The 22,406-nt window shown below is 30.7% G+C and overlaps 1 protein-coding gene across 1 annotated transcript; it reads left to right on the top strand.

Moving 5' to 3' along the window:
* Positions 1-3,179: 3,179 nt before the first annotated feature.
* On the top strand, positions 3,180-13,412 carry LOC143074378 (uncharacterized). The gene is made up of 10 exons (XM_076249864.1): positions 3,180-3,216; positions 4,741-4,817; positions 5,869-5,955; positions 6,277-6,564; positions 7,399-7,752; positions 8,425-8,688; positions 9,015-9,290; positions 10,174-10,245; positions 10,892-10,952; positions 12,504-13,412. Exons 2-10 carry the CDS (start codon positions 4,793-4,795, stop codon positions 12,583-12,585), a joined length of 1,509 nt encoding a protein of 502 aa, XP_076105979.1. The 5' UTR covers positions 3,180-3,216; positions 4,741-4,792; the 3' UTR covers positions 12,586-13,412.
* The last annotated feature ends 8,994 nt before the right edge of the window (positions 13,413-22,406 follow it).

Below are 22,406 nucleotides of genomic sequence, written 5' to 3'. Positions count from 1 at the left end.
ATTTGGTTGTCAGTCTCTTAAGGTTTTGAACCAATGAGATGTCAGTACAGTATAATGCACAAGCTTCGAAATTTCAATTGAAAAACTAACTGATGTAAATTCTTTAGAAAATTGAAACAAAAACGAATTGGTATATGAACAAACTTTGAATAAGGTTAACATTGATCTACTGGTTCAGTTTTGAACATATCATTACTGTTTGTTTTATTAAAACTTTTGGAGACTATGTGCACTTTACAGGTTCACATATTGTATAGACACCTATCATTAGCGAAGACCATATTTTTGAGGTGAATTTTGGTGGTTCATTTTTTTTTGTCTGCTTGACAACATATCCCACATCTTCTTTTTATAAAATCTATGTTTACTATCCTTATTTGTTTATAGGAACTACATCATATTTTAATCAACTGATTTACAGGTGATCGGCAAAAATGTCAATTTTTTAACATTTAGACGACATATTTTTCTTTCAAACAGATTGAAACGAATCAAATGATATGAGAGTGCAACTTCAGTATGATGATAGAAAAGATAAATAGATAGCATTATCACCAAATTATCACCCAAATTACGTAAGCCACTTAAATATCTACATGTGTATAAATAATTATATGCATGCAACGTCCATCATTTTACTTTTAGAGTGAAAGTGTTCTAGTTTCAGACGAGTTATACATATAATTTAATCTAATGAGTGTAGATAAAAGCATTAAGAGATACAAGTCAAACAGATATCAACGTAATGTTGCACAAAAATCACTATACACAATACATACTTGAATAAACAAGTCAAAACGTTCACTTTGCCAATGCTTGTTAGTTTGTTAAGTTTTATTTTGCGATGTTAAATTGAGTTGCACGACACGAATGGAAGTATGCATTTAAGTCTGTGAGTTTCTTCTGTTTTGTTACGCGAGTCTGGCGTATCAAACTATAACTCTGGTTCCTTTAAAAATTATTATAATATTCTAAATAAATTTGTCTTTTTGCCTCTCTTAACTGAATACAATTGCCAAGATGTTTTGTTATATGTTTTCCAGTATTCCTTGCTATTCTATGTTTACTTTCGCCACTGGATCATTTGATTTAGATCTGGGTTGAACTTTAAATTATAATTAAGTTTTTTTTTATAACAGTTTTAGGGTATGTTTCCATTGACAATAGGATGGAAAGCCAGTCATTCAAAGTAAATATTTAAAATTAAAATCCAACCATTTTTGTCAAATTAGCGCAGTTGTATGTCAGTTTATAAAAGATTAGAGTAATATGTGAGTTTTTTTACAATTAAAAAAGTTTTAGGTAGAGAAAAGGACAGTCATGTACAAAACAGAATTATTCAAAACGTTGAGATCTACCATTAACATCATAAGTGGTAGACGACGACTTAAAAAGGTTATTGAGCTTATTACCCTCAATTTTTTGTGTAATGGCCTATTCATATGTCACTTTAAATAAAGGCAACAGTGGGATACGCTGTTTAATAGTCATTAAGTGATTAAGCGAAAACAAATCTTGTATACAAAGTAAAACCGAGGGAAACGCATCAACTATCAGAAGAAAACAACAAAACACCAGAAACTCTGCACTGCAATAAAACGTAAAGTATAAAGAGATACTTTAGATGGTAAAAATGATCCTCAGGGCAATATCTACAAATCGTTGTCCAATTCAAGACTAAGTGCCCTTAATAGATGTTTTTTTAAACATTTTTCTTAGTTTGTTTATCAAAAACTGAAACAGATAGATATAAATTTGAAAATAAAACAAGATCAGCACGACAAGATATATGAATAAGTCAATGTGTCAGAAATTGTCAGTCAACTTCTAAATGGATTTCATATGTTTATGGAGATTTTATTATTATGTTTTTTGCGTTTTCCCTATTAAGTTGAAAACAAGAATAAAAAGATAGACATTTTAAACATAAAAAATCACAAGCAAGATGATATATGGAACGACTAAAATTGTGAGTCGACTCACTCCTTATACAAGTCGCCGTCTTCCAGTGGCAATTTTTCCAATGTGTTGTATTATTTTTTATCCACTATGAAATTTCTTCAAATAAGTCGATATTGCTGAAATCGTTAATCAAGTCTTTGAAGAAGTAAGTGTCCTTTAATAACAACCTATAAAAGATGACTAAAGAAGGAATTTTAGTCATGAGTAATACCAAATTCTACAGTGTTGAGGAGTTTGTACATAAGCTTCGGTGATCGGCAGAGTCTTTTTGGAGTCTTAATGTTGTATTGTCCCGTTATTTACGTCATTTATATTCCTTTTATATAGTTTTGTGCAAGGTAATAATATATAATAATTTCTAACGCAACCAAAATCCTGCAATCTGATTGGTTAATCAACTGGATGTAAATAACACCCACCCTTGTTCATCTGGTGATAAATAAAATGTTGCCAACATTTCTAAAAATAAAAGTTTTGCTAAATTTTGAAAAAAAACCAGAAAATGGAGTGGAAAGATTAAAATAAAAAAAATAAAAAACTTTTCTAAAAAAAAATCATCAAAATATTGTTTTCCAACATTGCGCCTTAGACATGTTAGAGTGTATAAATTTCCTACAACGGTGTAAAATTCTAATGCAACAACGTTTGTAACGTTCATTTTGATTGGATAACGTCACTTTCTTACATGGCATCAATTGACAATTGATGCTATGGGACGTACGCGTAAGCGCAGACGGCATATGACAGATTTTAAATACATGTTTTAACATTGTTTTCTGTCAGTTTCATTAGAATGGAGATAACAATATTGTATTTTAAGCTCCGACGGCATCAGTTTGGGATTTGATGGTCGCAAATACCCGTTTACTGTCTCCGCTAACGCGTCGCCAGTAAACTCAATTTGCGACCATCAAATCCCCAATTGATGCCGTCGAAGCTTAAAATACAAAACAGTTATCTCCTAATTCTGTACACCATAGAATACACGAATATAACTAATTTTATAATTTTCATAAATGAAAAAAAATCATCGTTCATCTTTTTTAAATTCTCCCAATAGTTCGAGTTATTAGAGAGACCACATTTGCACATTTACATTTAAACTGAGTTTTTAAATTATAAAATATGTATCTCAAAGTCCAGATAACATTATGATTTGTTGCCAAGTTTATGTGTATATATATTTCAAACAAAACTGTTATAGCTAATCTATCAACAGAACTGAAATGTTTGTCATCACTTCCACGTATAAAGGTTAGTTACGATGATACTCTGTGCTACTAACGGTAAAGGATATTTGTGGTTTTTATTCATTTTCCCTCCATACTTTTGGTATTGAGTACAGCGTAAATGGTGAATTGTTTTTCAGAAACACGTGTTTTATTTTGTGTACATGAACACATTTACTAGTCCTAGTATTATTTTGTTTTGTCAGTTTGAAACGACTATAAGTATTCATATATCTACAATACAACTTTGGCTTCAGTTTTTTTAACAATAACAATACTCTATAAAATAAGGCTTTCGTGGAATACTAATGTACAGCCTTTATGAATCATGTTTATGTAGAATAGAGCAAACTTATAATAACAGAAAACATGAATAACTTTATAAACCAACGGAGTGACTGAAAAACAAACTTTCATATTCATAACTTAGAGCAGACACAGTAACTAAGGGATAAACAATTGGTTAAGCACTGTTCATTTGCGGTTGATCCGTTTATGAACAGTTAGTGATTTGTTTGTCCTGAACTGTCACGTACTCTATATACTTTCTTGTACATGAAAAAATAAAACACTGTTTATAACTTAAAAGATGTAAAATGCGGATCGAAATTGACAGTTGTAATCATAAATTTGAATTAAAATTTTTATTTAACATAATTAAACGTGAAATAGAAAGCACTTCAGGAATGTTAAACTTAAATATCGACTGATAATTTTTTTTATCTGTATAAAATCAAAGCCAAATCAAATTTTTATCTAAAAAGAGATAAACAAAACATTATATGATTTTTCTATTGTTCATCACACAGGCGTTGAAATTCTCAAATATCTGTAAAAATACATGCTTACAACTTGGACTTGGTCATTATATTGTTAATTTTTTAATTTCTTTTGATTTTTTTTTAATCATTTGGAAAAAACATTTTTGATTCATATGACATGTATGATAAACACATGTGGCTTGTGTTAGATCGTTTGAAATATCTTCGTTTACACGTACACCAGCATGTTCTGTATTGGTGAAACAATTATTTTTACACAATTCATATTTATTTAACATTTTCATTCTTTTTTGTAAATTTATCAAACTAAATCGGTTATTTCTTAAAGGGGCACTAGCTACGAGATATATTTACAATTAAGATATAAGATTTTTTTTGTTCAAACACTATTGAAAGTGAAAAAGTGAAACAATTATTCGCTTTTTTTGTTAAAATAATCTCAGAAACATCAAAGGCCTACAGATGCATAAACACTTCACTAAAAAGATCTCTTTCCGTATGAAACTTTCTGTTATTTTTTCGGAAAAGTGTTGAAAACTATAAGTTTGATTTTTTCATGAAACATGCGAATTTCAAACTAAAATATTTCGAAAAGAAAGTCATGATGATTTATTTTTCTTTACATAGTGAAATAAGAAAATATATTTTGTGTCAGTATTTTAAGGAAAACCGATCTTTTCTCTGTTGAATGCTGAACACAAAACATAAACCTCTTTGTTTCCGATATTTGTATTGGTCTGTTTATTAGCATATATAATCTTTTGCAGCTTTTACAGTGAAGATTGGCGGAAATTTAATTCAAACAAATCATATACAGTAATGTTCAAACTTGGTGAGGGCCAAAGTAAGTTACTCACGGAAAAGCAAACGATAAAGTACTATGCTCAAATTGCATAACGTCGATATTAACTTTGATGAAATTAACTTCATTAAAATAAAACATGCTCAAAAATGAGAAAAAGGGAGTTTGTTTACATCTGATAAAAGATTTCGGTAAAATAAATATAATCTTATGGGTCATGCAGTAAGATTGATAATTTTGAACATTTCATTAACTGTTTGAAAATAAAGTCATCAAAGTAACCAGAACTAAATATTGTATGCTTAACGTGCGTTTCGTGTACAACAGACTCATCAGTGGCGCTAAAATAAGCTAACGACAAAATTATGTAAAAGTTGAATAAAGGATTTTAAATACTGAAAGTGGTTTTTATAAAACAAATTTGAATCAAATTGTTATATTTAGACAAAAATACAATAATTGTTAAGGCATTGTTGAGCATGTTTACTGTCTTTGATACGTGCATGTCGAATTAGTTATCAAAGGTACCAGGATTATAATTTAGTACGTCAGACGCGCGTTTCGTCTACATAAGACTCATCAGTGACGCTCATATCAAAATATTTATAAAGCAAAACAGGTATAAAGTTGAAGAGCATTGAGGATCCAAAATTCCAAAAAGTTGTGCCAAATACGGCTAAGGTAATCTATGCCTGGGATAAGAAAATCCTTAGTTTTTCGAAAAATTCAAAGTTTTGTAAACAGGAAATTTATAAAAATAACCTTGTTATTGATATTCATGTCAACACGGAAGTGTTGACTACTGGGCTGGTGATACCCTCGGGGACGAAACTTCCACCAGCAGTGGCATCGACCCAGTGGTGTAAATAGTTATCAAAGGTACCAGGATTATAATTTAGTACGCCAGATGCGCGTTTCGTCTACATAAGACTCATCAGTGACGCTCATATCAAAATACTTATAAAGCCAAAGAGGTATAAAGTTGAAGAGCATCGAACCTTCAGATGAGTATCAACACAATAAAAGAAATAGGCTCAACCTTTAAAAGCTTGATTCACATTTGCATAAATAAAATATATTGTATCCCTTTCAGATTTTAATAGAGGTGACACGTCATTTGTATTAAAAAACGCTCAGCATTCTGTACTTTGCCGATTTTATAACTTTGTAATGGCAGAAGGTGAGTACTAGACGTTTATAAAAACCATTTCATGATTCCAAGTACGCGTATCTACAAAAGTTTAAAAGGAACATCAATCAAATGAGAAAAATAAAAAGTTAGAAAACATTTCTATATTCAATGGTTAAACTTAATTATATAAATTTAGAATACATAAAAGAGTCAAACACATTATAAAAAAAATATTGCAATATTTTTTTTAATGAAATATAGATTTAAGAAAATGAAGTATGAGTGTCATTAAGACAACTTTTCATTCAATATTATTTTGAACGGATTCTACAAATACATCTGCATCATATTATGCATATAATTCTTTAGTTGGAGGTCATGTCAGCAAATTGAAACATGGCAAAGTTAAGCGATACTTCAGGGATAAGCTAGAGGCAAATACAAGGCTAGTGGATTCCCTTAGGAGAAAGCAACTAATTAACGACGACGAAAGAGACACGATTTTACAAGGCAGTGAGTCAAAGAAAGCCAATACATGTTACGACATCTTAGTACAAAACGTTACTGATGACAAGATTCCAATACTGAATACGATACTTCACGAAAATGGTTTAAAAACAGTCGAAGAAATGATTATAGGTGAAACATCAGAACTAGGTAGTGTGTGTTTAAGTCTGATATTCTTGTATCTTTGTGTATTTAATAACATTAAAACTTCTACATATGAAAATACATGTTTATTCAAATCACTAACAGTTGACATAGTTCAAGAAAACATATGTTCTATACACTTTATCCTTTTTTTCTTTCGCCATTCACTTGACTCTTCTATTATTCCGACTCATGTACTTTACATAAACTGATAACAAGATATATGTTTCGACTTATCTCTCTTCCCGACTATAATTTCTCTTTTTGTTATAGGATACACGTATGATGCAAACAACAATTAGTCAGTTGATCTCAATGAACATTATTTAATATCTAAATTGACATCATGGGAAAAAACTATAACAACATGTTATAAAGTTCAGGAGTCTGAATTGCTTTTATGTATTTTACCTTCACGAGGAACATTTAACACTAAATTTTTGAAAGCCAATAACGTATAATAACATAAACAGTTGAAGAACTATATGACCAAAAAAGACATAGACATATAGCCAAATTTATGTAAGGGCAATTTTGCCTGAAGGATTAAAAACCTTAGTTATTTATAATTCCAAATTTACAAACGGACCATTTCAGAGAAGATTATTATATATTCTGTCAGTAACGAAATACCCTCGGGGACTGATAATCCACCAGCAGAGGTTTCGACTGGGAAGTTGTTATTTATATGGAACGGTCAATATGCAGATAAACAATGTAGAGGGTTTTTATTTGTTTGTAAATGTGTTGCGACAATATATGATGATATCAATATTTCGAAAAGTAATTAAGAAACAAGAAGTTTTAACTTATTTAATTTAAATAAATGTTGCTCTTTAGATTTGGATATTTCGATTGGAAATACAGAACAACACCATGACACACATCTGGTGACATTGTATCCAAGCAATGAAGGGTCAACTAATCAAATTATTGAAACCACAGTTAATGAATGGAATGCTTTTATAGAAGAGAGTAACATTGTACTTTATGATATGCAGTTTGGCTGCATACATCTATTTCTACATTCCAAGGAACCTTTTTATCAAGAATTGTGTGAAGAAAACAACTGTCGGGTTTACATTGAGAAATGCTTGTCTCTGAAGAATGTTGAAGCAACCCTAAAACCTAACCAAACCATAAAAATAGTTATTACAAAGGATGCATACAGTTTACCTCTAAAAGACGGAAAGGGTAATAACTTAGAATATGATACTTTGGAACAACAAAATCAAATAATCGGATAAAAAGTCTGATATTATGTCCCCAAAAAGCCAACTCTCTAATCCTGTCGAAGCTCCCTGTTGCTTTCGGAGTTTTGAGTTTATGCAATTTACTAATTTTTCTGTTACTTTGATTCGTTGTTTCCTAATCGTTTACGAATTTAAATATCGGTCACTAAAATTTTCACCTATGGGTTGATTTTAAAATATCTTCACAGTAAATTTCTTTACGTAAGTCAAGGTGTACAGTCTGCAAGTAAGTATCTACTACGTGAGTTTTTTAAGACCTTGATTAACCATGATAGTCTCACATGGTCGATCAGTATCTTAATGTGATATATATTCCATTTGACCATCTATCAAGTATGCTAAATGTTTTGTTTTTAATATATTTACGATATACAGTGATGCTATTCCCTTTCCTCGAATATGTTTTTTCTTTTATAAAGTGCATATGGATCAAAATTCACAAAACCTATACAAATAAGATGAAGAATTTGGTAAGGATGCACATAATTTGCTTCACATGTGGGGCGGGCAATTAAAATGTAAGCGGCAATTCTCAGTAATGTTTATTTTTATTGTAATAATAAAAAATTAAAAGTACTATTTTGCCAGTTTTTTGTTTTCTCTTTCTTTATAGGAAAAAGCCTAGAGTTCAGCAAAAAGCAGGTTATAAAGATCAACAGATACTATATCAACAGTGAAATTAACCCATGCACACAAATTCTTGCAAGATTGGAAACGATCACTGGAAGATTGGAACACAGTCAGAACAAACTTGCTGATATCTTATTGGTTCTTATGGAAGAAGATCCCGAGAAAGTGTGGAAAACATTGATATTTTCACTTCGAGAATTGAATATTGTCGCAATTGCAGATCGACTTGAAAAAATGACATGTGCAGGTAAAATAATATCAATTGGGTAATGTTGAATTGTTAAATGAGGTTGCTTATAATTGCATTTTAATTTTGAAGATTGTTGTCTCATTGGCAATCATACCTGATCTTTGAATTATATAATGTACTGACAAGTGTCCACTGCAATAATTTTTAACTATTTCTTGATATTTTGATACAAGTTAAAAGTCAATTATGTGAAATAAGTGTTCAAAATAATCGTTTTCTAATAAGGAAAAGAATATAAAAGTTTATAGAACATACATTGTATATGAAATTATATACTAGTAGCTAAAGGATAAAGTATGACGTCACATTCATTTTTGTTTTAGAATGTTATAGAAGAACCATTATATGTGATTTCAAAAATATTTTGAATGAAATCGATACTGATCTAATGGAGGAGACATTCGAAGGAAAACCATACATTCCTGAAGTAGTTTTGAAAGATTGTGTTTTATCCAAAGGAAAACTTCCTAGATTGGAAAGAGCAAAATATTTCCTGGATTATGTTTTATTGAAAGGGGAAGTTTTACTTTCCTTTGCTGATGCGTTGTCTTCCAGATCAAATGTGGTGTTAAACTTCTCACCTTGTGAAGCTCATGGAGGTAGGAAAATATGGCGATTAATCATTATATGATTATGCTTTAAAAGTATAAACTGTCTACAAATTTTTCGAAGTCTTTTCTGCCTCATAAATAGATTACCTTAATTTGCTATAATTGGCAAAACTATTAGGAACTTTTGATCCTCAATGATCTTCAACTTCGTACTTTACAATTATTTTTACTAGAGCGTCATTGAACTGATGAGTCTTTTGTAGACTAAACGCGCGTATGGCGCATATACACAATTTTACTCCCGGTATTTGTGATGTGTTTAATCGTACATGTTTATACTTTTCTTTTACATACATTGCGTCATTTTCTTTATACACCCATATATATTAGTAAACTCTCCGTAGCATTTGAGTTAATCGCCGTATTGTGGGCGGTGTCATCTTGTTCTTTTTCATATAACTATTTCTGTGTCTTGCTTTGTTTATTGGTTTTTGTATTTTATTTTTCTTTTTTTTCCCCATTGTGTTATTGGTTTGCTTTCGAACAATTATATTTAAATGTCACTTTGGTATCTAGACCGTCTATATATACGTAAACAATTTGAAGTTTTCGTCTATCTCGGGGGGGGGGGTAGCAATATCATAGTACTATAATTTCTTGTGTCAAAATTTAAATTGGGAACAACACTTATAAATGTCATGCGTCCAAAGCGCTTTGCTGTGTGGAACTTTATCAGGAACGCTGGATATATGTGTAAGCCAATGATGTACAAGAACTGTAACAGTTGAAGTACTAAATGACAGATTAAACAAGATCAGGAGCATTTTACATTTTAAAGTCATAATTTTTTTGTTTTTCCTCGTTTGATTAAATATAGAAAATACTACGATCTGCATCATTTTTCATTTTTTTCTAAATTATGTAATTTTAGGGGAAATTATGGATACTTCAGCGTGCGAACCCGATAAAGAATTTACGTTCCTCGTTTACAAGGATGAGAAAGGTAGGTTCTGTAGATTCATCCAAATATTTCTTGTAGCAATCTCCAAATTAGAATTATGACGACCGTATCGGTTTTTTGGACTATGGTTGTCTTTTCTGCAAGTGTGGTGTAACTAGGCATTCCCTCCCTAAAACATATGCTTTCATAAGATATTGTATCTTCAATGGCATCTTACATTTCAATTCATCTTTTATTTTTTTTGAGGGACTTCTTCAAAAGGAAAACTGGTACTATAATAGTAATTAAAATTGATCACAAACAAACAAGTTTGTTGGTATTTACTGCATACTGCAGAATTTTTATTAAAAATAGTATTATCTTCAAAAACAGTTGAATGATGCTTGTGAAAAAATAATTAATGTATTATTGGTACAAATATTTACCAGTTCCTCAACGCTTTACCAATTTTATAATTTGATAGATACTATATAGTTTGTGAGTAATGACATTTGCACATAGTTAATTATGAATGGGAAGATGAAGTTTCTTCCAGAGAGTTTTTTTTATTGTGTTTTAATTGCAAGGTGTTGAATAAACAAGGCGAATATATCTAACAAACTAATGTCTCAATTAAATATGAAGGATGTCAATTTGAGTAAAGAAATATTTATAATAATTATATAGCGTTGAATTGATTCAATTTCAGACAAGTTTTGCTTGAAAAAATTGCTAACCCCCAGTGCGGCAGATACATTGTCCAGTGACAGGTACACCATCTTTTACTTTAAAAGTCTTTTATATTATCTTTTATATTAATAAAATTGAGAATGGAAATGGGGAATGTGCCAAAGAGACAACAACCCGACCATAGAAAAAAACAACAGCAGAAGGTCACCAACAGGTCTTCAATGTAGCGAGAAATTCCCGCTAAAATTACTTTATTACTATTTGGAATATGTATATGTTTAATGCAGATGTGTAGTATTTTGGAATATATCAATGTTCATTAAGTGAAATACACATAAGGTATATCAATTTAAACTTCTTGTTCCATCAAATGAAAAAGGTCAAGGTCAGGTTATAAATTTTAAAGTTTGCTCTTTATCTTAAAGTCATCGACGAAAATGCTAATAAATTGTTGGTAATGACAAATATTAATAGATAATAGAAAATCTTCAATTTTGCTACGAACTGGCAGGTTTTTATTTGTTTTCTTACGCCACATTTGTTTCTGATATGTTGCTCTTGTAAAATAAAAATTTGATATATGTTATTGAACAATAGATATAGGAAGATGTGGTGTGAGTGCCAATGAGACAACTCTCCATACAAATAACAATTTAAAAAGTAAACCATTATAGGTCAAAGTACGGCCTTCAACACGGAGCCTTGGCTCACACCGAACAACAAGCTATAAAGGGCCCCAAAATTACTAGTGTAAAACCATTCAAACGGGAAAACCAACGGTCTAATCTATATAAACAAAACGAGAAACGAGAAACACGTATATATTACATAAACAAACGACAACTACTGTACATCAGATTCCTGACTTAGGACAGGTGCAAACATTTGCAGCGGGATTAAACGTTTTAATGGATCCAAACCTTTTCCCTTTTTCTGAAACAATAGCATAACATCACAACAAAGAAAAACATACGATAAAATATTAAGCATTGTATGAAGTTCGGCCTCGTACACTTTTCCATATGAGAGATATCTGCATTTATACTGTATTTCTTGTTTTCGACTCTATATAAATTATTAAAGTTTTTGCTTTAACTGTTCTCTAAATCAATCGGTGCCTCCTCATGATGATCTATATAATTTAACGAAGCGGTTCGGTTTCAGGAAACAAGAGGTATATCCCCTTGTGTTTGACATGAATGATATTTGTTAGAGTGAAAAGTTTATAAATGACATATCGTGGAAACATACAAGCTTTTGATTGAATGATCTTGGTACCTTGTGTCATCCATTCCTTTTAATGGAAATACATAGAAGGCATTCTTTTTTATGTGAAAAGCAAGCTTGAGTCTGAAAATGACAACATAAACCTGAAATGATGTGATATTGTTTCCTTTATTTCATTAAAAAAAAAGAACTACAAACTACACATGTTTGGAATCTCTGCAAGATAAGATATCTTTGAACAAGGTAACTTTCTTGTAATTAACAAACTGTCATTACATAAATGTAAGTTGGATATCATAAATAGCTTCTCTTCCCGAATATACTCGAATTATCAATTAAGAATAAAAGATTGATACGTTTTATTTCAAGAATGTTTTAGCTCTTAAATGTTTGTTTCGTTTTAGGTTAAACGATGTTGTCGTTGGTGTAAAAGGTGGTAATGGAGTACATATAGATAATAATAACCATCTGAAAAGAAGTGAATAAACACACTCAGCATATAAAAAGAAGAAAATACACGAACACGGTGATCCAAAATGGCACAAGTAGGGGGACATGCCTGATCATTTTATTATAAAAGGTTATGATCAAATCAGCCTCAATGATGACAAATCAGCATGTGCAATACTGGTGGAGTCGCTGTACAGCTTCTTGGCTCTGTCAAATACGGAAAAAGCCGTATTAACCCAATTGGTAATTTACATCCGGTTTCTATTTGTTTGAGCCTTATCTAAATTTTAACGCAGTTTTATGCATTATATAATTTTAAGAACATTTCGTAAATTAAAATAACATAAATTCAGTTTAAATCTAGTCTAGTTCGAAAATGTTTAAATCAGCTTCTCCACCTCCCACACCTTCCCAAAAAGGTATAATGCAATTTTCTGAGGTATGAAAGTGTCTTTATTTACATAGCTGTATTTCTATTCAGAACTCTCCGTACATTGTTCTCGATAATTATATATAGAAGTTTTACAGAGCAATTGGTTCAATTTGTATATCTTTGATTTTATGATAATAACTACCACGATTAAGGCATATTTTATAAACAAATCACGAAGACAAAACGTCTGCATTAAAGGAAATATATCAGAACAAAAAATGATTTTTATTTGTAGGCTTTCCATTTATCACAAACTTTATTATACTTACATAGCTTCAATTAATCAAATGGTCTTACTTAGTAATGTATCCAACGATTTTTTCACATTTTCGAATGTATATAACTTGCTATCGAATTATTAGGTATTGTTAGGGTATTTGAACTTGTAATTTTACATAGAAATAAAACATGATTTAACTTAACATTTGAACATTAGTTATTTTATTTTTTTATTGTAAGTATGACAGAATGGTAAAAACTTAACAAAAGTTAAAAATGTTACTTATATGAAAGCTATGTAACCAGGTGCACACTGTCACCTGGTGCCACATGTGGAACATAATCTGCTTACCCTTCTGGAGCACCTGAGATCACCCCTAGTTTTTTGTGGGGTTCGTGTTGCTTATTCTTTAGTTTTCTATGTTGTGTCATGTGTACTATTGTTTGTCTCTTTGTCTTTTTTTCATTTTTAGCCATGGCAGTTTATTTTCGATTTATGAGTTTGACTGTCTATCTGGTATCTTTCGTCCCTCTTTTTTTAAATCTTATATATTTTCTATATCATTCGTTTTCAGTCGACACCTGTACAAAGCAAGATCCTTTTACTAAAAAATCAATGAAAATATTCAGATAAACACATGACCTTAAAAACAAATCTGCCATTATGAAATAAAATATCTTTTCCAATTAAAGGTGTCAATTAGAAAATTGCTTGATAACATTCAAACTTTTGAATTATTTTCTTAGTGTAATGGCTCTCTAGAAGGTAAGTACAATTCAGACCAAATTTATTTCCCCTTTTATCAAAACATTATAAATTAAGGATCTTTTTTCAACTACTAAAATAATAGAATAGGTAAGTACATGTATTTGAAATATATGATTTTTAGAATACATTTATTTATTTTGATATAGAAAAAACTTTATCCAAAAATAAGAGGGGAAAGACAGAAACAATCAATATACAGTCTTCAACAAAGTGACCTTACCATAGTGTTAGACCTTGAATTGAATGTGGGTTAAATGGCTTATGATTTCAGAATAGTTGGAAGGGTTATTTTGAGGAGCATGGATATCATTTCTTCCTCTTTTCCAAAAAACGGAAAATGAAAACAAAACAATATTTGTTCAGGTTTTTTTTTACAAAACAATACCAAACTAACTTTTGACGAAACTGTCACATATGATACGTTTATACAAAAAATGTCGAAAATATCAAGGAAATGATGAAAAAATGGCACTACATTATTTAATTGTGCAGAAGTTTCTGAGCCAAAGGACAATAAATTCAGATAACAGATAAAAATATATTCATGGAAATAGAATGAGATGAGTTATACTAATAGTACACTTGGGGAATAATAAATATTATCTTCTAGATAGATGATTAAAGGCATGGGTTGTTTTTATTTTGTTTTATTTTGTTCTGTTTGGTTTTCTGCTTGTGTTTTCTTCTTTTTTTTGCTTAATCTTAACTTATCAGTGAGATTTATTGTGGTTCATTGATTGTTATGTTCAATTTTACCAATTTAATGTGAAGTTTTGACCTAACGTGGTTTAAATTGTGGGCACAGCAAGAGACTTGTACTGTGAAGACGCAACCTATATTTCTGTTACAATTCTGCAATTCCCTAAGTTATTGTATTCATCTTCATAATAATTTTATCTGTTTTTAACCTAATTTTCGCTTGTCTCTGATAGATATGTACAAGATAATATTGCTTACGTAGCCAATTGTAGGAAAAAAAGTAATATTACAAAAAAACTAAACAGAAAGTCCTTAATCAAATGGAAAAATCAAAAGATCGAACACATCAAACGAACGGACAACAACTGTCATATTCCTGACTTGGTACAATCATTTTCTTATGTAGAACATGGTGGATAAACCTGGTTATATAGCTAGGTAAACCTCTCACTTGAAATAAAATCACATTATATTGACAAGGATGAGTATCGATCAGCGGTATACTACTGTTGCCTTTATGTACAACACAAACAGAGATGATAGGTAAAAACGTCAAAAATTGGGGTAAAGTAGTCAACATTGTGACAAATAAACACAAAAAGGCATATAGACAAAACATATAAGCTAAAATAAAGGACAATGATGCAAAATTATCACAGAACAATAACACAATAACGGGGTGTATAAGTACAGAGTCACTTCAAATGGATACCACAAAAAACAGATTTAACAGTAAAAGTAAGTTATTCAGCAATATGAAATGATTTGATTAGTTTCTTCTACATGTATCAAATACACAGGACGACTACGAAATAAAATGTAATTTTTCTACATACACACTCCCAATGGATATTCTCAATTTAAACCATTATGGTCTTAGTACATAACGATGAAAATATAACTGATATACATTTATATTATAAAATATTCATGAAACTCTACCTTTTTTGAAAATATTATTGATTTCCTTACGAAGGTCAGATTGATTCTTTTAAACTTACACTACAAAAAACAAAAGGCAACTATACACACATAATCGTTAATTCTCACATATCATCATTAAATGGTATTTCATATATGGAACTTGGGGAGAGAGCCAAGTAGATTGGTGGATTCTTGTTTAGTGAGATAGGTCGATCTTTAAGATATTAAAAGATATATATTGCAAACAATCGGTCCGATACCTGATTTTAAATATATACAGGTGTAGGTTTTTTCATATTTCAGTTCGTAAAATAGATATATAAACGAAAAACTTATAAACTCAGTATTTCAATTCTAATATATATTTAATATCAAATTTATTAAAATGTAGTACACCGACGTCCTCGACAATTTTATGGGTTTTAGAATAAAAAATATGTTTGTATCTATCTTGTTTTTGCTTGCATCGTTCAAAAACAGCAAGGGTTTATTGGTTTGTGCCTTCCGAGACTGTCAATGTAACTTTTTGGTGTGAACAGTAAATAAACGCTTTCATTTTCAGCAAAATTCTTAAATTCAATAGGACTGCAGTTTTCTTTAAGACGGGACTTTTGTTGTTAAATAAGCTGAGTCCTTGGTCGTTTGTATGAAGTAAATAACTTTAAAGATTGTTCATCTACTTTTTAAGTCTAAATAGCATGCACATTTTGGGGATTTCATCAACATCCAAATTGATAAATCAGAAAAAAAACCAAAGCAAGACTGTGACGAGTGGAACACAGTTCATGCATGCATACACATTTATTTTTTCAGATGACTGAGCTCTGGGCTAAAATCTGAATTTGTCTATCTTTAATATCAGTACTAGGTGAGTTAATAACAGAAAGAAAACACTAAACCAATTTATTTAAAAAGAGAACTACTAGTATATACGTTATCCTTTTGATAAGATAGATAATATAAATTACACAGGAAATGAGAGAAATTGATGTATAGACACAGTTGCTAGCTTCTATGCATATACCTAACAGTATAACCCTTTGTTAAAAAGGTAGGGCCAATTTCCTTTTCTTTAAAAAGTCTAAAAATCTTCACTTACATCCAAGGACTCCAATGTTCTTACAATATAAAGTTTACATTATTTATTATCAGATCACAAAACTAATCTCGCCAGGTGGTGGCCATAAATCGCAATTCTGACGAATTTTGTCAAATTTTGTGTATGTATACCAAAACAACAGCAACTTCATGGTGCTGAATAACATTACATTTTATGGAAATATGTTACACAGTTAGAGAACTTTTAGGGTACATGTATAACCTTTGTAATAATCAATTTCTAGTAGAATTTGACACTGTTATTTAGTGTGAATATTATGATTGTTCATTCTTGATAGACAGAACAAACAAATAAGTCATTCCTGAAATAACAACTAGTGCGAATAATGTTACCTGTTTTGTAACGAGTTTAAACAGTCAATGAAACTATAATAGTTTATCATATAACTGTTTAAATTCCGTTGATCTATCATCAGAACGCAAATGATTCAAGAGTTAAAATTGGTAAATAAAGGCACCAGTAGTATACCGCTGTTTAAACTCATAAATCCATGGACAAAAAACAAAATCGAGGTAACTAACTAAAACTGAGGGAAACGCATTAAATATAAGAGGAGAACAACGACACAACACTACAATGTAACACACACGGAAACGGACCAAGCATCAGACAAAATCCCACGAGAATAACAAATATAACATCAAAACCAAATACATGAATTTGGGATAGACAAGTACCGTGACACGTTTTATCGCAATGTGAATTTACACTCAAAAATAAGAGAAAACAAACGAGGCAACGTTAAAATGTAACACACACAGAAACGAACTATAATATAACAATGGCCATATTCCTGACTTGGTACAGGACATTTTTAAAGGAAAAAATGGTGGGTTGAACCTGGTTTTGTGGCATGCCAAACCTCCCTCTTTTATAGCCATGTGAAATATAACATTAAAATGACAACTCAACACCACAGGACTACAATATAAATACATTGGAGAACACAATTGACAAAGAAACACACGAGCAACAGCCAACAGAAGGCAACACGTTCAAAATTTTAATACGCCAGAAGTGCATTTAGTCCACACAAGATCTACTAGTGACGCCCAGATACAAAAGTTTGAGAGCCGAAACAAGCACAAAGTCGAACAGCATCGAGGACCAAAAGATCAAAAAAGTTATGCCAAAAAACGGCCAGGGTTTTCTGTTAGTTACCAGAACATCCCTATTATTTAGAATAATTTATACTTTTGCAAACAGTAAATTTATAAAATTATTATACAAAAGATGTACATGATATAACTGAAGTTAATACTAATTACAGGAAACAACTGAAATACATTACATAACCAGACATTTGCACCACAAAATGTAGACACATCCGAATAAGTTTAAATAACCCTCAACGCCAAGTGACGTCATATTTGAAATTGTAAAAATGACCAAAAAAATGACGTCATTTGAATTTGCAAAACAGATCATCAAAAAATGAAAAATGACGTCACATTTGACTGAATAAGATAGAATAAGAATTGTTTTAAGATTATATTTGAACTAAATACTGATATTGCATTTAATAACAATGCACATTTTAATACTTATTAATAGCAAACTAAGGTAGCAATTAACTATACTATAAAGCTATGTCCGGTTTGTTTTGAATCTAACTTCAAACGTTAAGTATCGTACTGATTACGTTGAACAAAATCAAATCTAATAAATGAATGCGGTGATTAATTTTCTTTACCATAACATATAAATATAATAGAAAAGACGTCAACACATTTGACAAAATCCGATGAGAATTACAAATATAACATTAAACATTTAAACTAAATACATGAATTCGGGAAAGACAAGTACCGTAACACGTCTAATAGTAATGCGATTTCACACTCAGCAAAACAATCACAATCGGGAATAAGTCACGTTTGGTAATTAAAAGACTTAGACGACATAATGACAAACCACACTCTACCATGTGGTAAAAATATCCTTAGCTAGTTTGGTCAAAGACACGTCGTATGGATCCACCAATTCGTGATGGTGTCCATAAAATTAACGGAGTATCAATTCTAATTTGTCCTCCTCATAACTTTGTTGGAGCAGTTTCTGCGTAAGGAGCACAACTCTCTGAATTATTATTCCTAGCTACTTTTTATTTTCTAGATAAAATGAATTGAACTAGGAAATATTAAGTACAAAAAAGTCATACATTGTATGACGAAATATCATAAATTTCATGATGCATTGAAATTGCGAAAAGCCAAGTTCAAATATAAATTCCTATATTTTTTTTACAGTAAGTTTCTTTGTATAGTCTTAGAATTGAAATCATTTATAAAAAAAGTGTAATAAACTAGCTGTTTCTGTATTGGTTTTGTTTAAGGTTCTCGATCAGTTTCCCGAGTCTCTGCTTTAATACTGCTAGCCTCGAATCTATCACAACTTATCATGCTTTACGTAGGCAGTATCCCATTGTATTCGGTATAGAATCAGTTAACAATTGGCAAATGTGAATAACTGTGTTAAAAGTGTAATAACATAATCAAATCAGTAATTGATTAAAAGATCCCATTTCTTTAAACAAATGTTGACTCTTTAAACCAATGGTTACGTAAACAAGGGTTTAAATTTGTTACTCAATATCTCTGTACCGTTTTGCTATGAGTACTACAGTTAAGTTTTCACTAAAAAACAAAATAACAAAAAAACGAACTTCAACGCAAATTGAAATCGAAAAATTCCTACTTAAATTGCAAAATCAAAAGCTCAAACACATAAAACGAATAGAAAATAACTGCCGCACATGTATTACTGACTTGGTACAGACATTTTTTATGTAGAAAATGGCGGATAAAACGTTCTTTTTCAAAGTTAGATAGGTCAACACTATCATAGAAAACTGGTTCGGTATAACAGATACTTGTATTCAAATCAAATTTTAACATGGACGTGTCATACAGCTCCTTTTGTAATAGAGACAAGCATAATATAGTTAAATAACACAAAATAGAAATCAAAAGCCTGAGCAACACGAAACCAATCAAAGATTTGCTCTGAAACTAAACATACAACATTTAGCTGGTGATGTTTTTTCATGAGCATAGAAGGTCACTTGGTTTTACGTCGAGAAGAAACATACGCTAACAACGATACAAACAGGGAGAACGGCTGAAAAACGTAATAATCGGTTCTTTACCACTGTTGGTCGAAGAAATAAAGAATAGCTATGGGTTTTTTTTATCAAACCGTTGATGTACTTTCAAATCTTGATGGCATTCTTATTATTCGTCTTTCACAGCAAAATGTTTGCATGTTAACTCTTTTGAACATCCGGATTTTTTTAAGTTTGTTCTTATATTTTGCTGTAACAGCAGTTTCCTAGATTATGGGAATATTGAGTGCTCACAAACATAATTTACCCTGCTACATTCTTTATATGCCTTTCCAAATTCAGGAGCCTGTAATATAATTGTTATCGATAGTTGCTGTCTGCATCATTTGATTTTTCGTGTTTTGTCATTCAGTATGAAGATGGAAAATGAGGATATATGGGATAAGGACAGACATTTTGCCTTGCAACAAATTAGTTTCTTGTGAATAGTTGTCTCATTGGCTATCATATCACATTTCCATATTTGTATATTAAAAAACATTTTGAAACCATTGCCTCCATTTTTAACTTCAATATAATTATTCCTATTATAGAATACGCTAATGCTAGTATGAATACAACACTTACTGACGACGTAAACATGGCTGATAATATGGAACGTACATCTTTGATTCCAGATGGTGGAGAAGACGAAATGAACAAAAATATGCCAGCAGTTCCAGCTGAAACAGAACCTACTAACAGCACTGTTACCAGTGCTGTATGGGGTTATCGTGTGTTTGGACTTGCAACACTTTCTGTTATCATAATAAATTAACCATTGTTTTGTTTAATCAAAATAAGTGCATTTTCTCAAATGGCACATTATGTCGAAACGCCAATTGTGGATCTTATACTCTATATGACACAACTTGTTGAAGGGAAAGTTGCGAATCTTATACTCCAACAAATGACACAACTTGTTGAAGGGAAAGTTGCGAATCTTATACTCCAACAAATAACAAATCTTGTTGATAGATTTGTGGGTGGTTTCAGGTTATTCATATTTACACATCTTGACGAAAGAGGATTTGTGGGTTTTACAAATATCCCAACGACACATCTTATTGATAGTAGAGTGGTGTATTCTATATTTTCTCTTATGAGACATTTTGTTGATTTGTACATTTAATGTATTTTCTTATGACGTATTTTGTTGATATGAATTTTCCGGATTTTTCTGATATGCATTATTTCTCTAATGAAACACCTTGTTGATGGGAGAGTGGTGCATTTTATAATTCAGTTTTTGACACATCTTGTTGATAGTTTTTTTTTGATTTTATGTGTTTTCTTTTGACATATCTCGTTGATATCTGAATTTATATTTTCTGTAAACATACACATTATTGGGCACATCGTTTTGATAGCAGATTTCTTAATATTATATTTTTGTAAAGAATCACCTTGTTGACAGAAAACATGTGGGTTTAATATTTTTGTATAACACATTTTTGTCGAAAGAAGATTTTTAGGATTTATATTTTTTGTAATCGACACATCTGCAAACAGGAGATTTGTGTTCTTCTCTGTCCTTGTTGAAGGGATAATTTAATATCCGATTTTTATAAATTTTATATCCTGTGGATTTTGTTTTCTCTCTGATTACGCACCTGTTATTATATTTGTTGTTTTCTTCTTCTTCTATATTTGCTATACTGAGGAGTTGTATATAATAGTGTGCTGTTAACTTTGTTGATTGTACTATAGACCATAGATTTTTTATCCTTAATTTTGTTACACTATGTTTCATGGAAAATAAATAAATAATTATCTACAGCACTTTTTTCTCAAACCTGTCAAGACATTGTTGCGATTTTAACCTTAAAGGTTCTGACTAGAAATGCTCGAATGTCGTAATTATATTACAACTACTGAAGCCAACCAAAGCCATGAACGATCGTATCACCTAACGTTAAAATCAATTTTTACGTGATGTTTAAAGAAGAGAAACATAAGAAGATATACCTAGTATATTATCTTTTTATATTACGGAAAAGAATACTTCCTGTCTGCACTTAATTTTTAATAGATGAAAATTTTAATATATATTGTGTGATGGCCGAACCCTGAGCCTACAATTCAAGTTTCATTTCTTGTTAACAAATACGATTTACCTTCGATTATTGAGTAACACGACAGTTGCAATTAAAAAACAGAAACAACAAATAGTTAAAGTGCATATATGTTTATCCAAGTTTTGGAGGGATTCATGTTTTGATTGACATCAGCCAAGAATGTTGGTGTAGTTCATGATCGACGAAGCTATTGTATATTATATATGAAAACCCAAGATTATAAAGTATCCATCAATTAAACAAAATGAGTACATGCATAGCTAAAAACACAAACAAAATTGCATGATATTTCGTTTGGTAAGGTTAGTAATTTTGATTTCCCCGTTTAAGTTGTTTTATTCAACAGTTCGGTCTCAAAGTGTTTCATTCTTTCATTATCTCATTGCCTCGTATACATGCTAGGATTTCGCTCAGATATTTATTTAAACATATTTTCGATAGTACAAATCATACAAATTATTCAGAATCATTACAAGAAACAGCAATTTTTTTCTGTGTTCATGGGCAAAACA

Source organism: Mytilus galloprovincialis, chromosome 5, assembly GCF_965363235.1.
Source record: "Mytilus galloprovincialis chromosome 5, xbMytGall1.hap1.1, whole genome shotgun sequence".
Classification (NCBI taxonomy): Eukaryota; Metazoa; Mollusca; class Bivalvia; order Mytilida; family Mytilidae; genus Mytilus; species Mytilus galloprovincialis.
This window is presented reverse-complemented; position numbering and strand designations above follow the sequence as displayed.

Excerpts from the sequence above, each read along its gene's own strand:
- LOC143074378 (XM_076249864.1), top strand. The coding sequence starts at position 4,793 with ATGTTCAAACTTGGTGAGGGCCAAA. Across the intron at positions 5,956-6,276 it reads TAACTTTGTAATGGCAGAAG|TTGGAGGTCATGTCAGCAAA; the intron begins GTGAGTACTAGA and ends ATAATTCTTTAG. Across the intron at positions 6,565-7,398 it reads AGGTGAAACATCAGAACTAG|ATTTGGATATTTCGATTGGA; the intron begins GTAGTGTGTGTT and ends GTTGCTCTTTAG.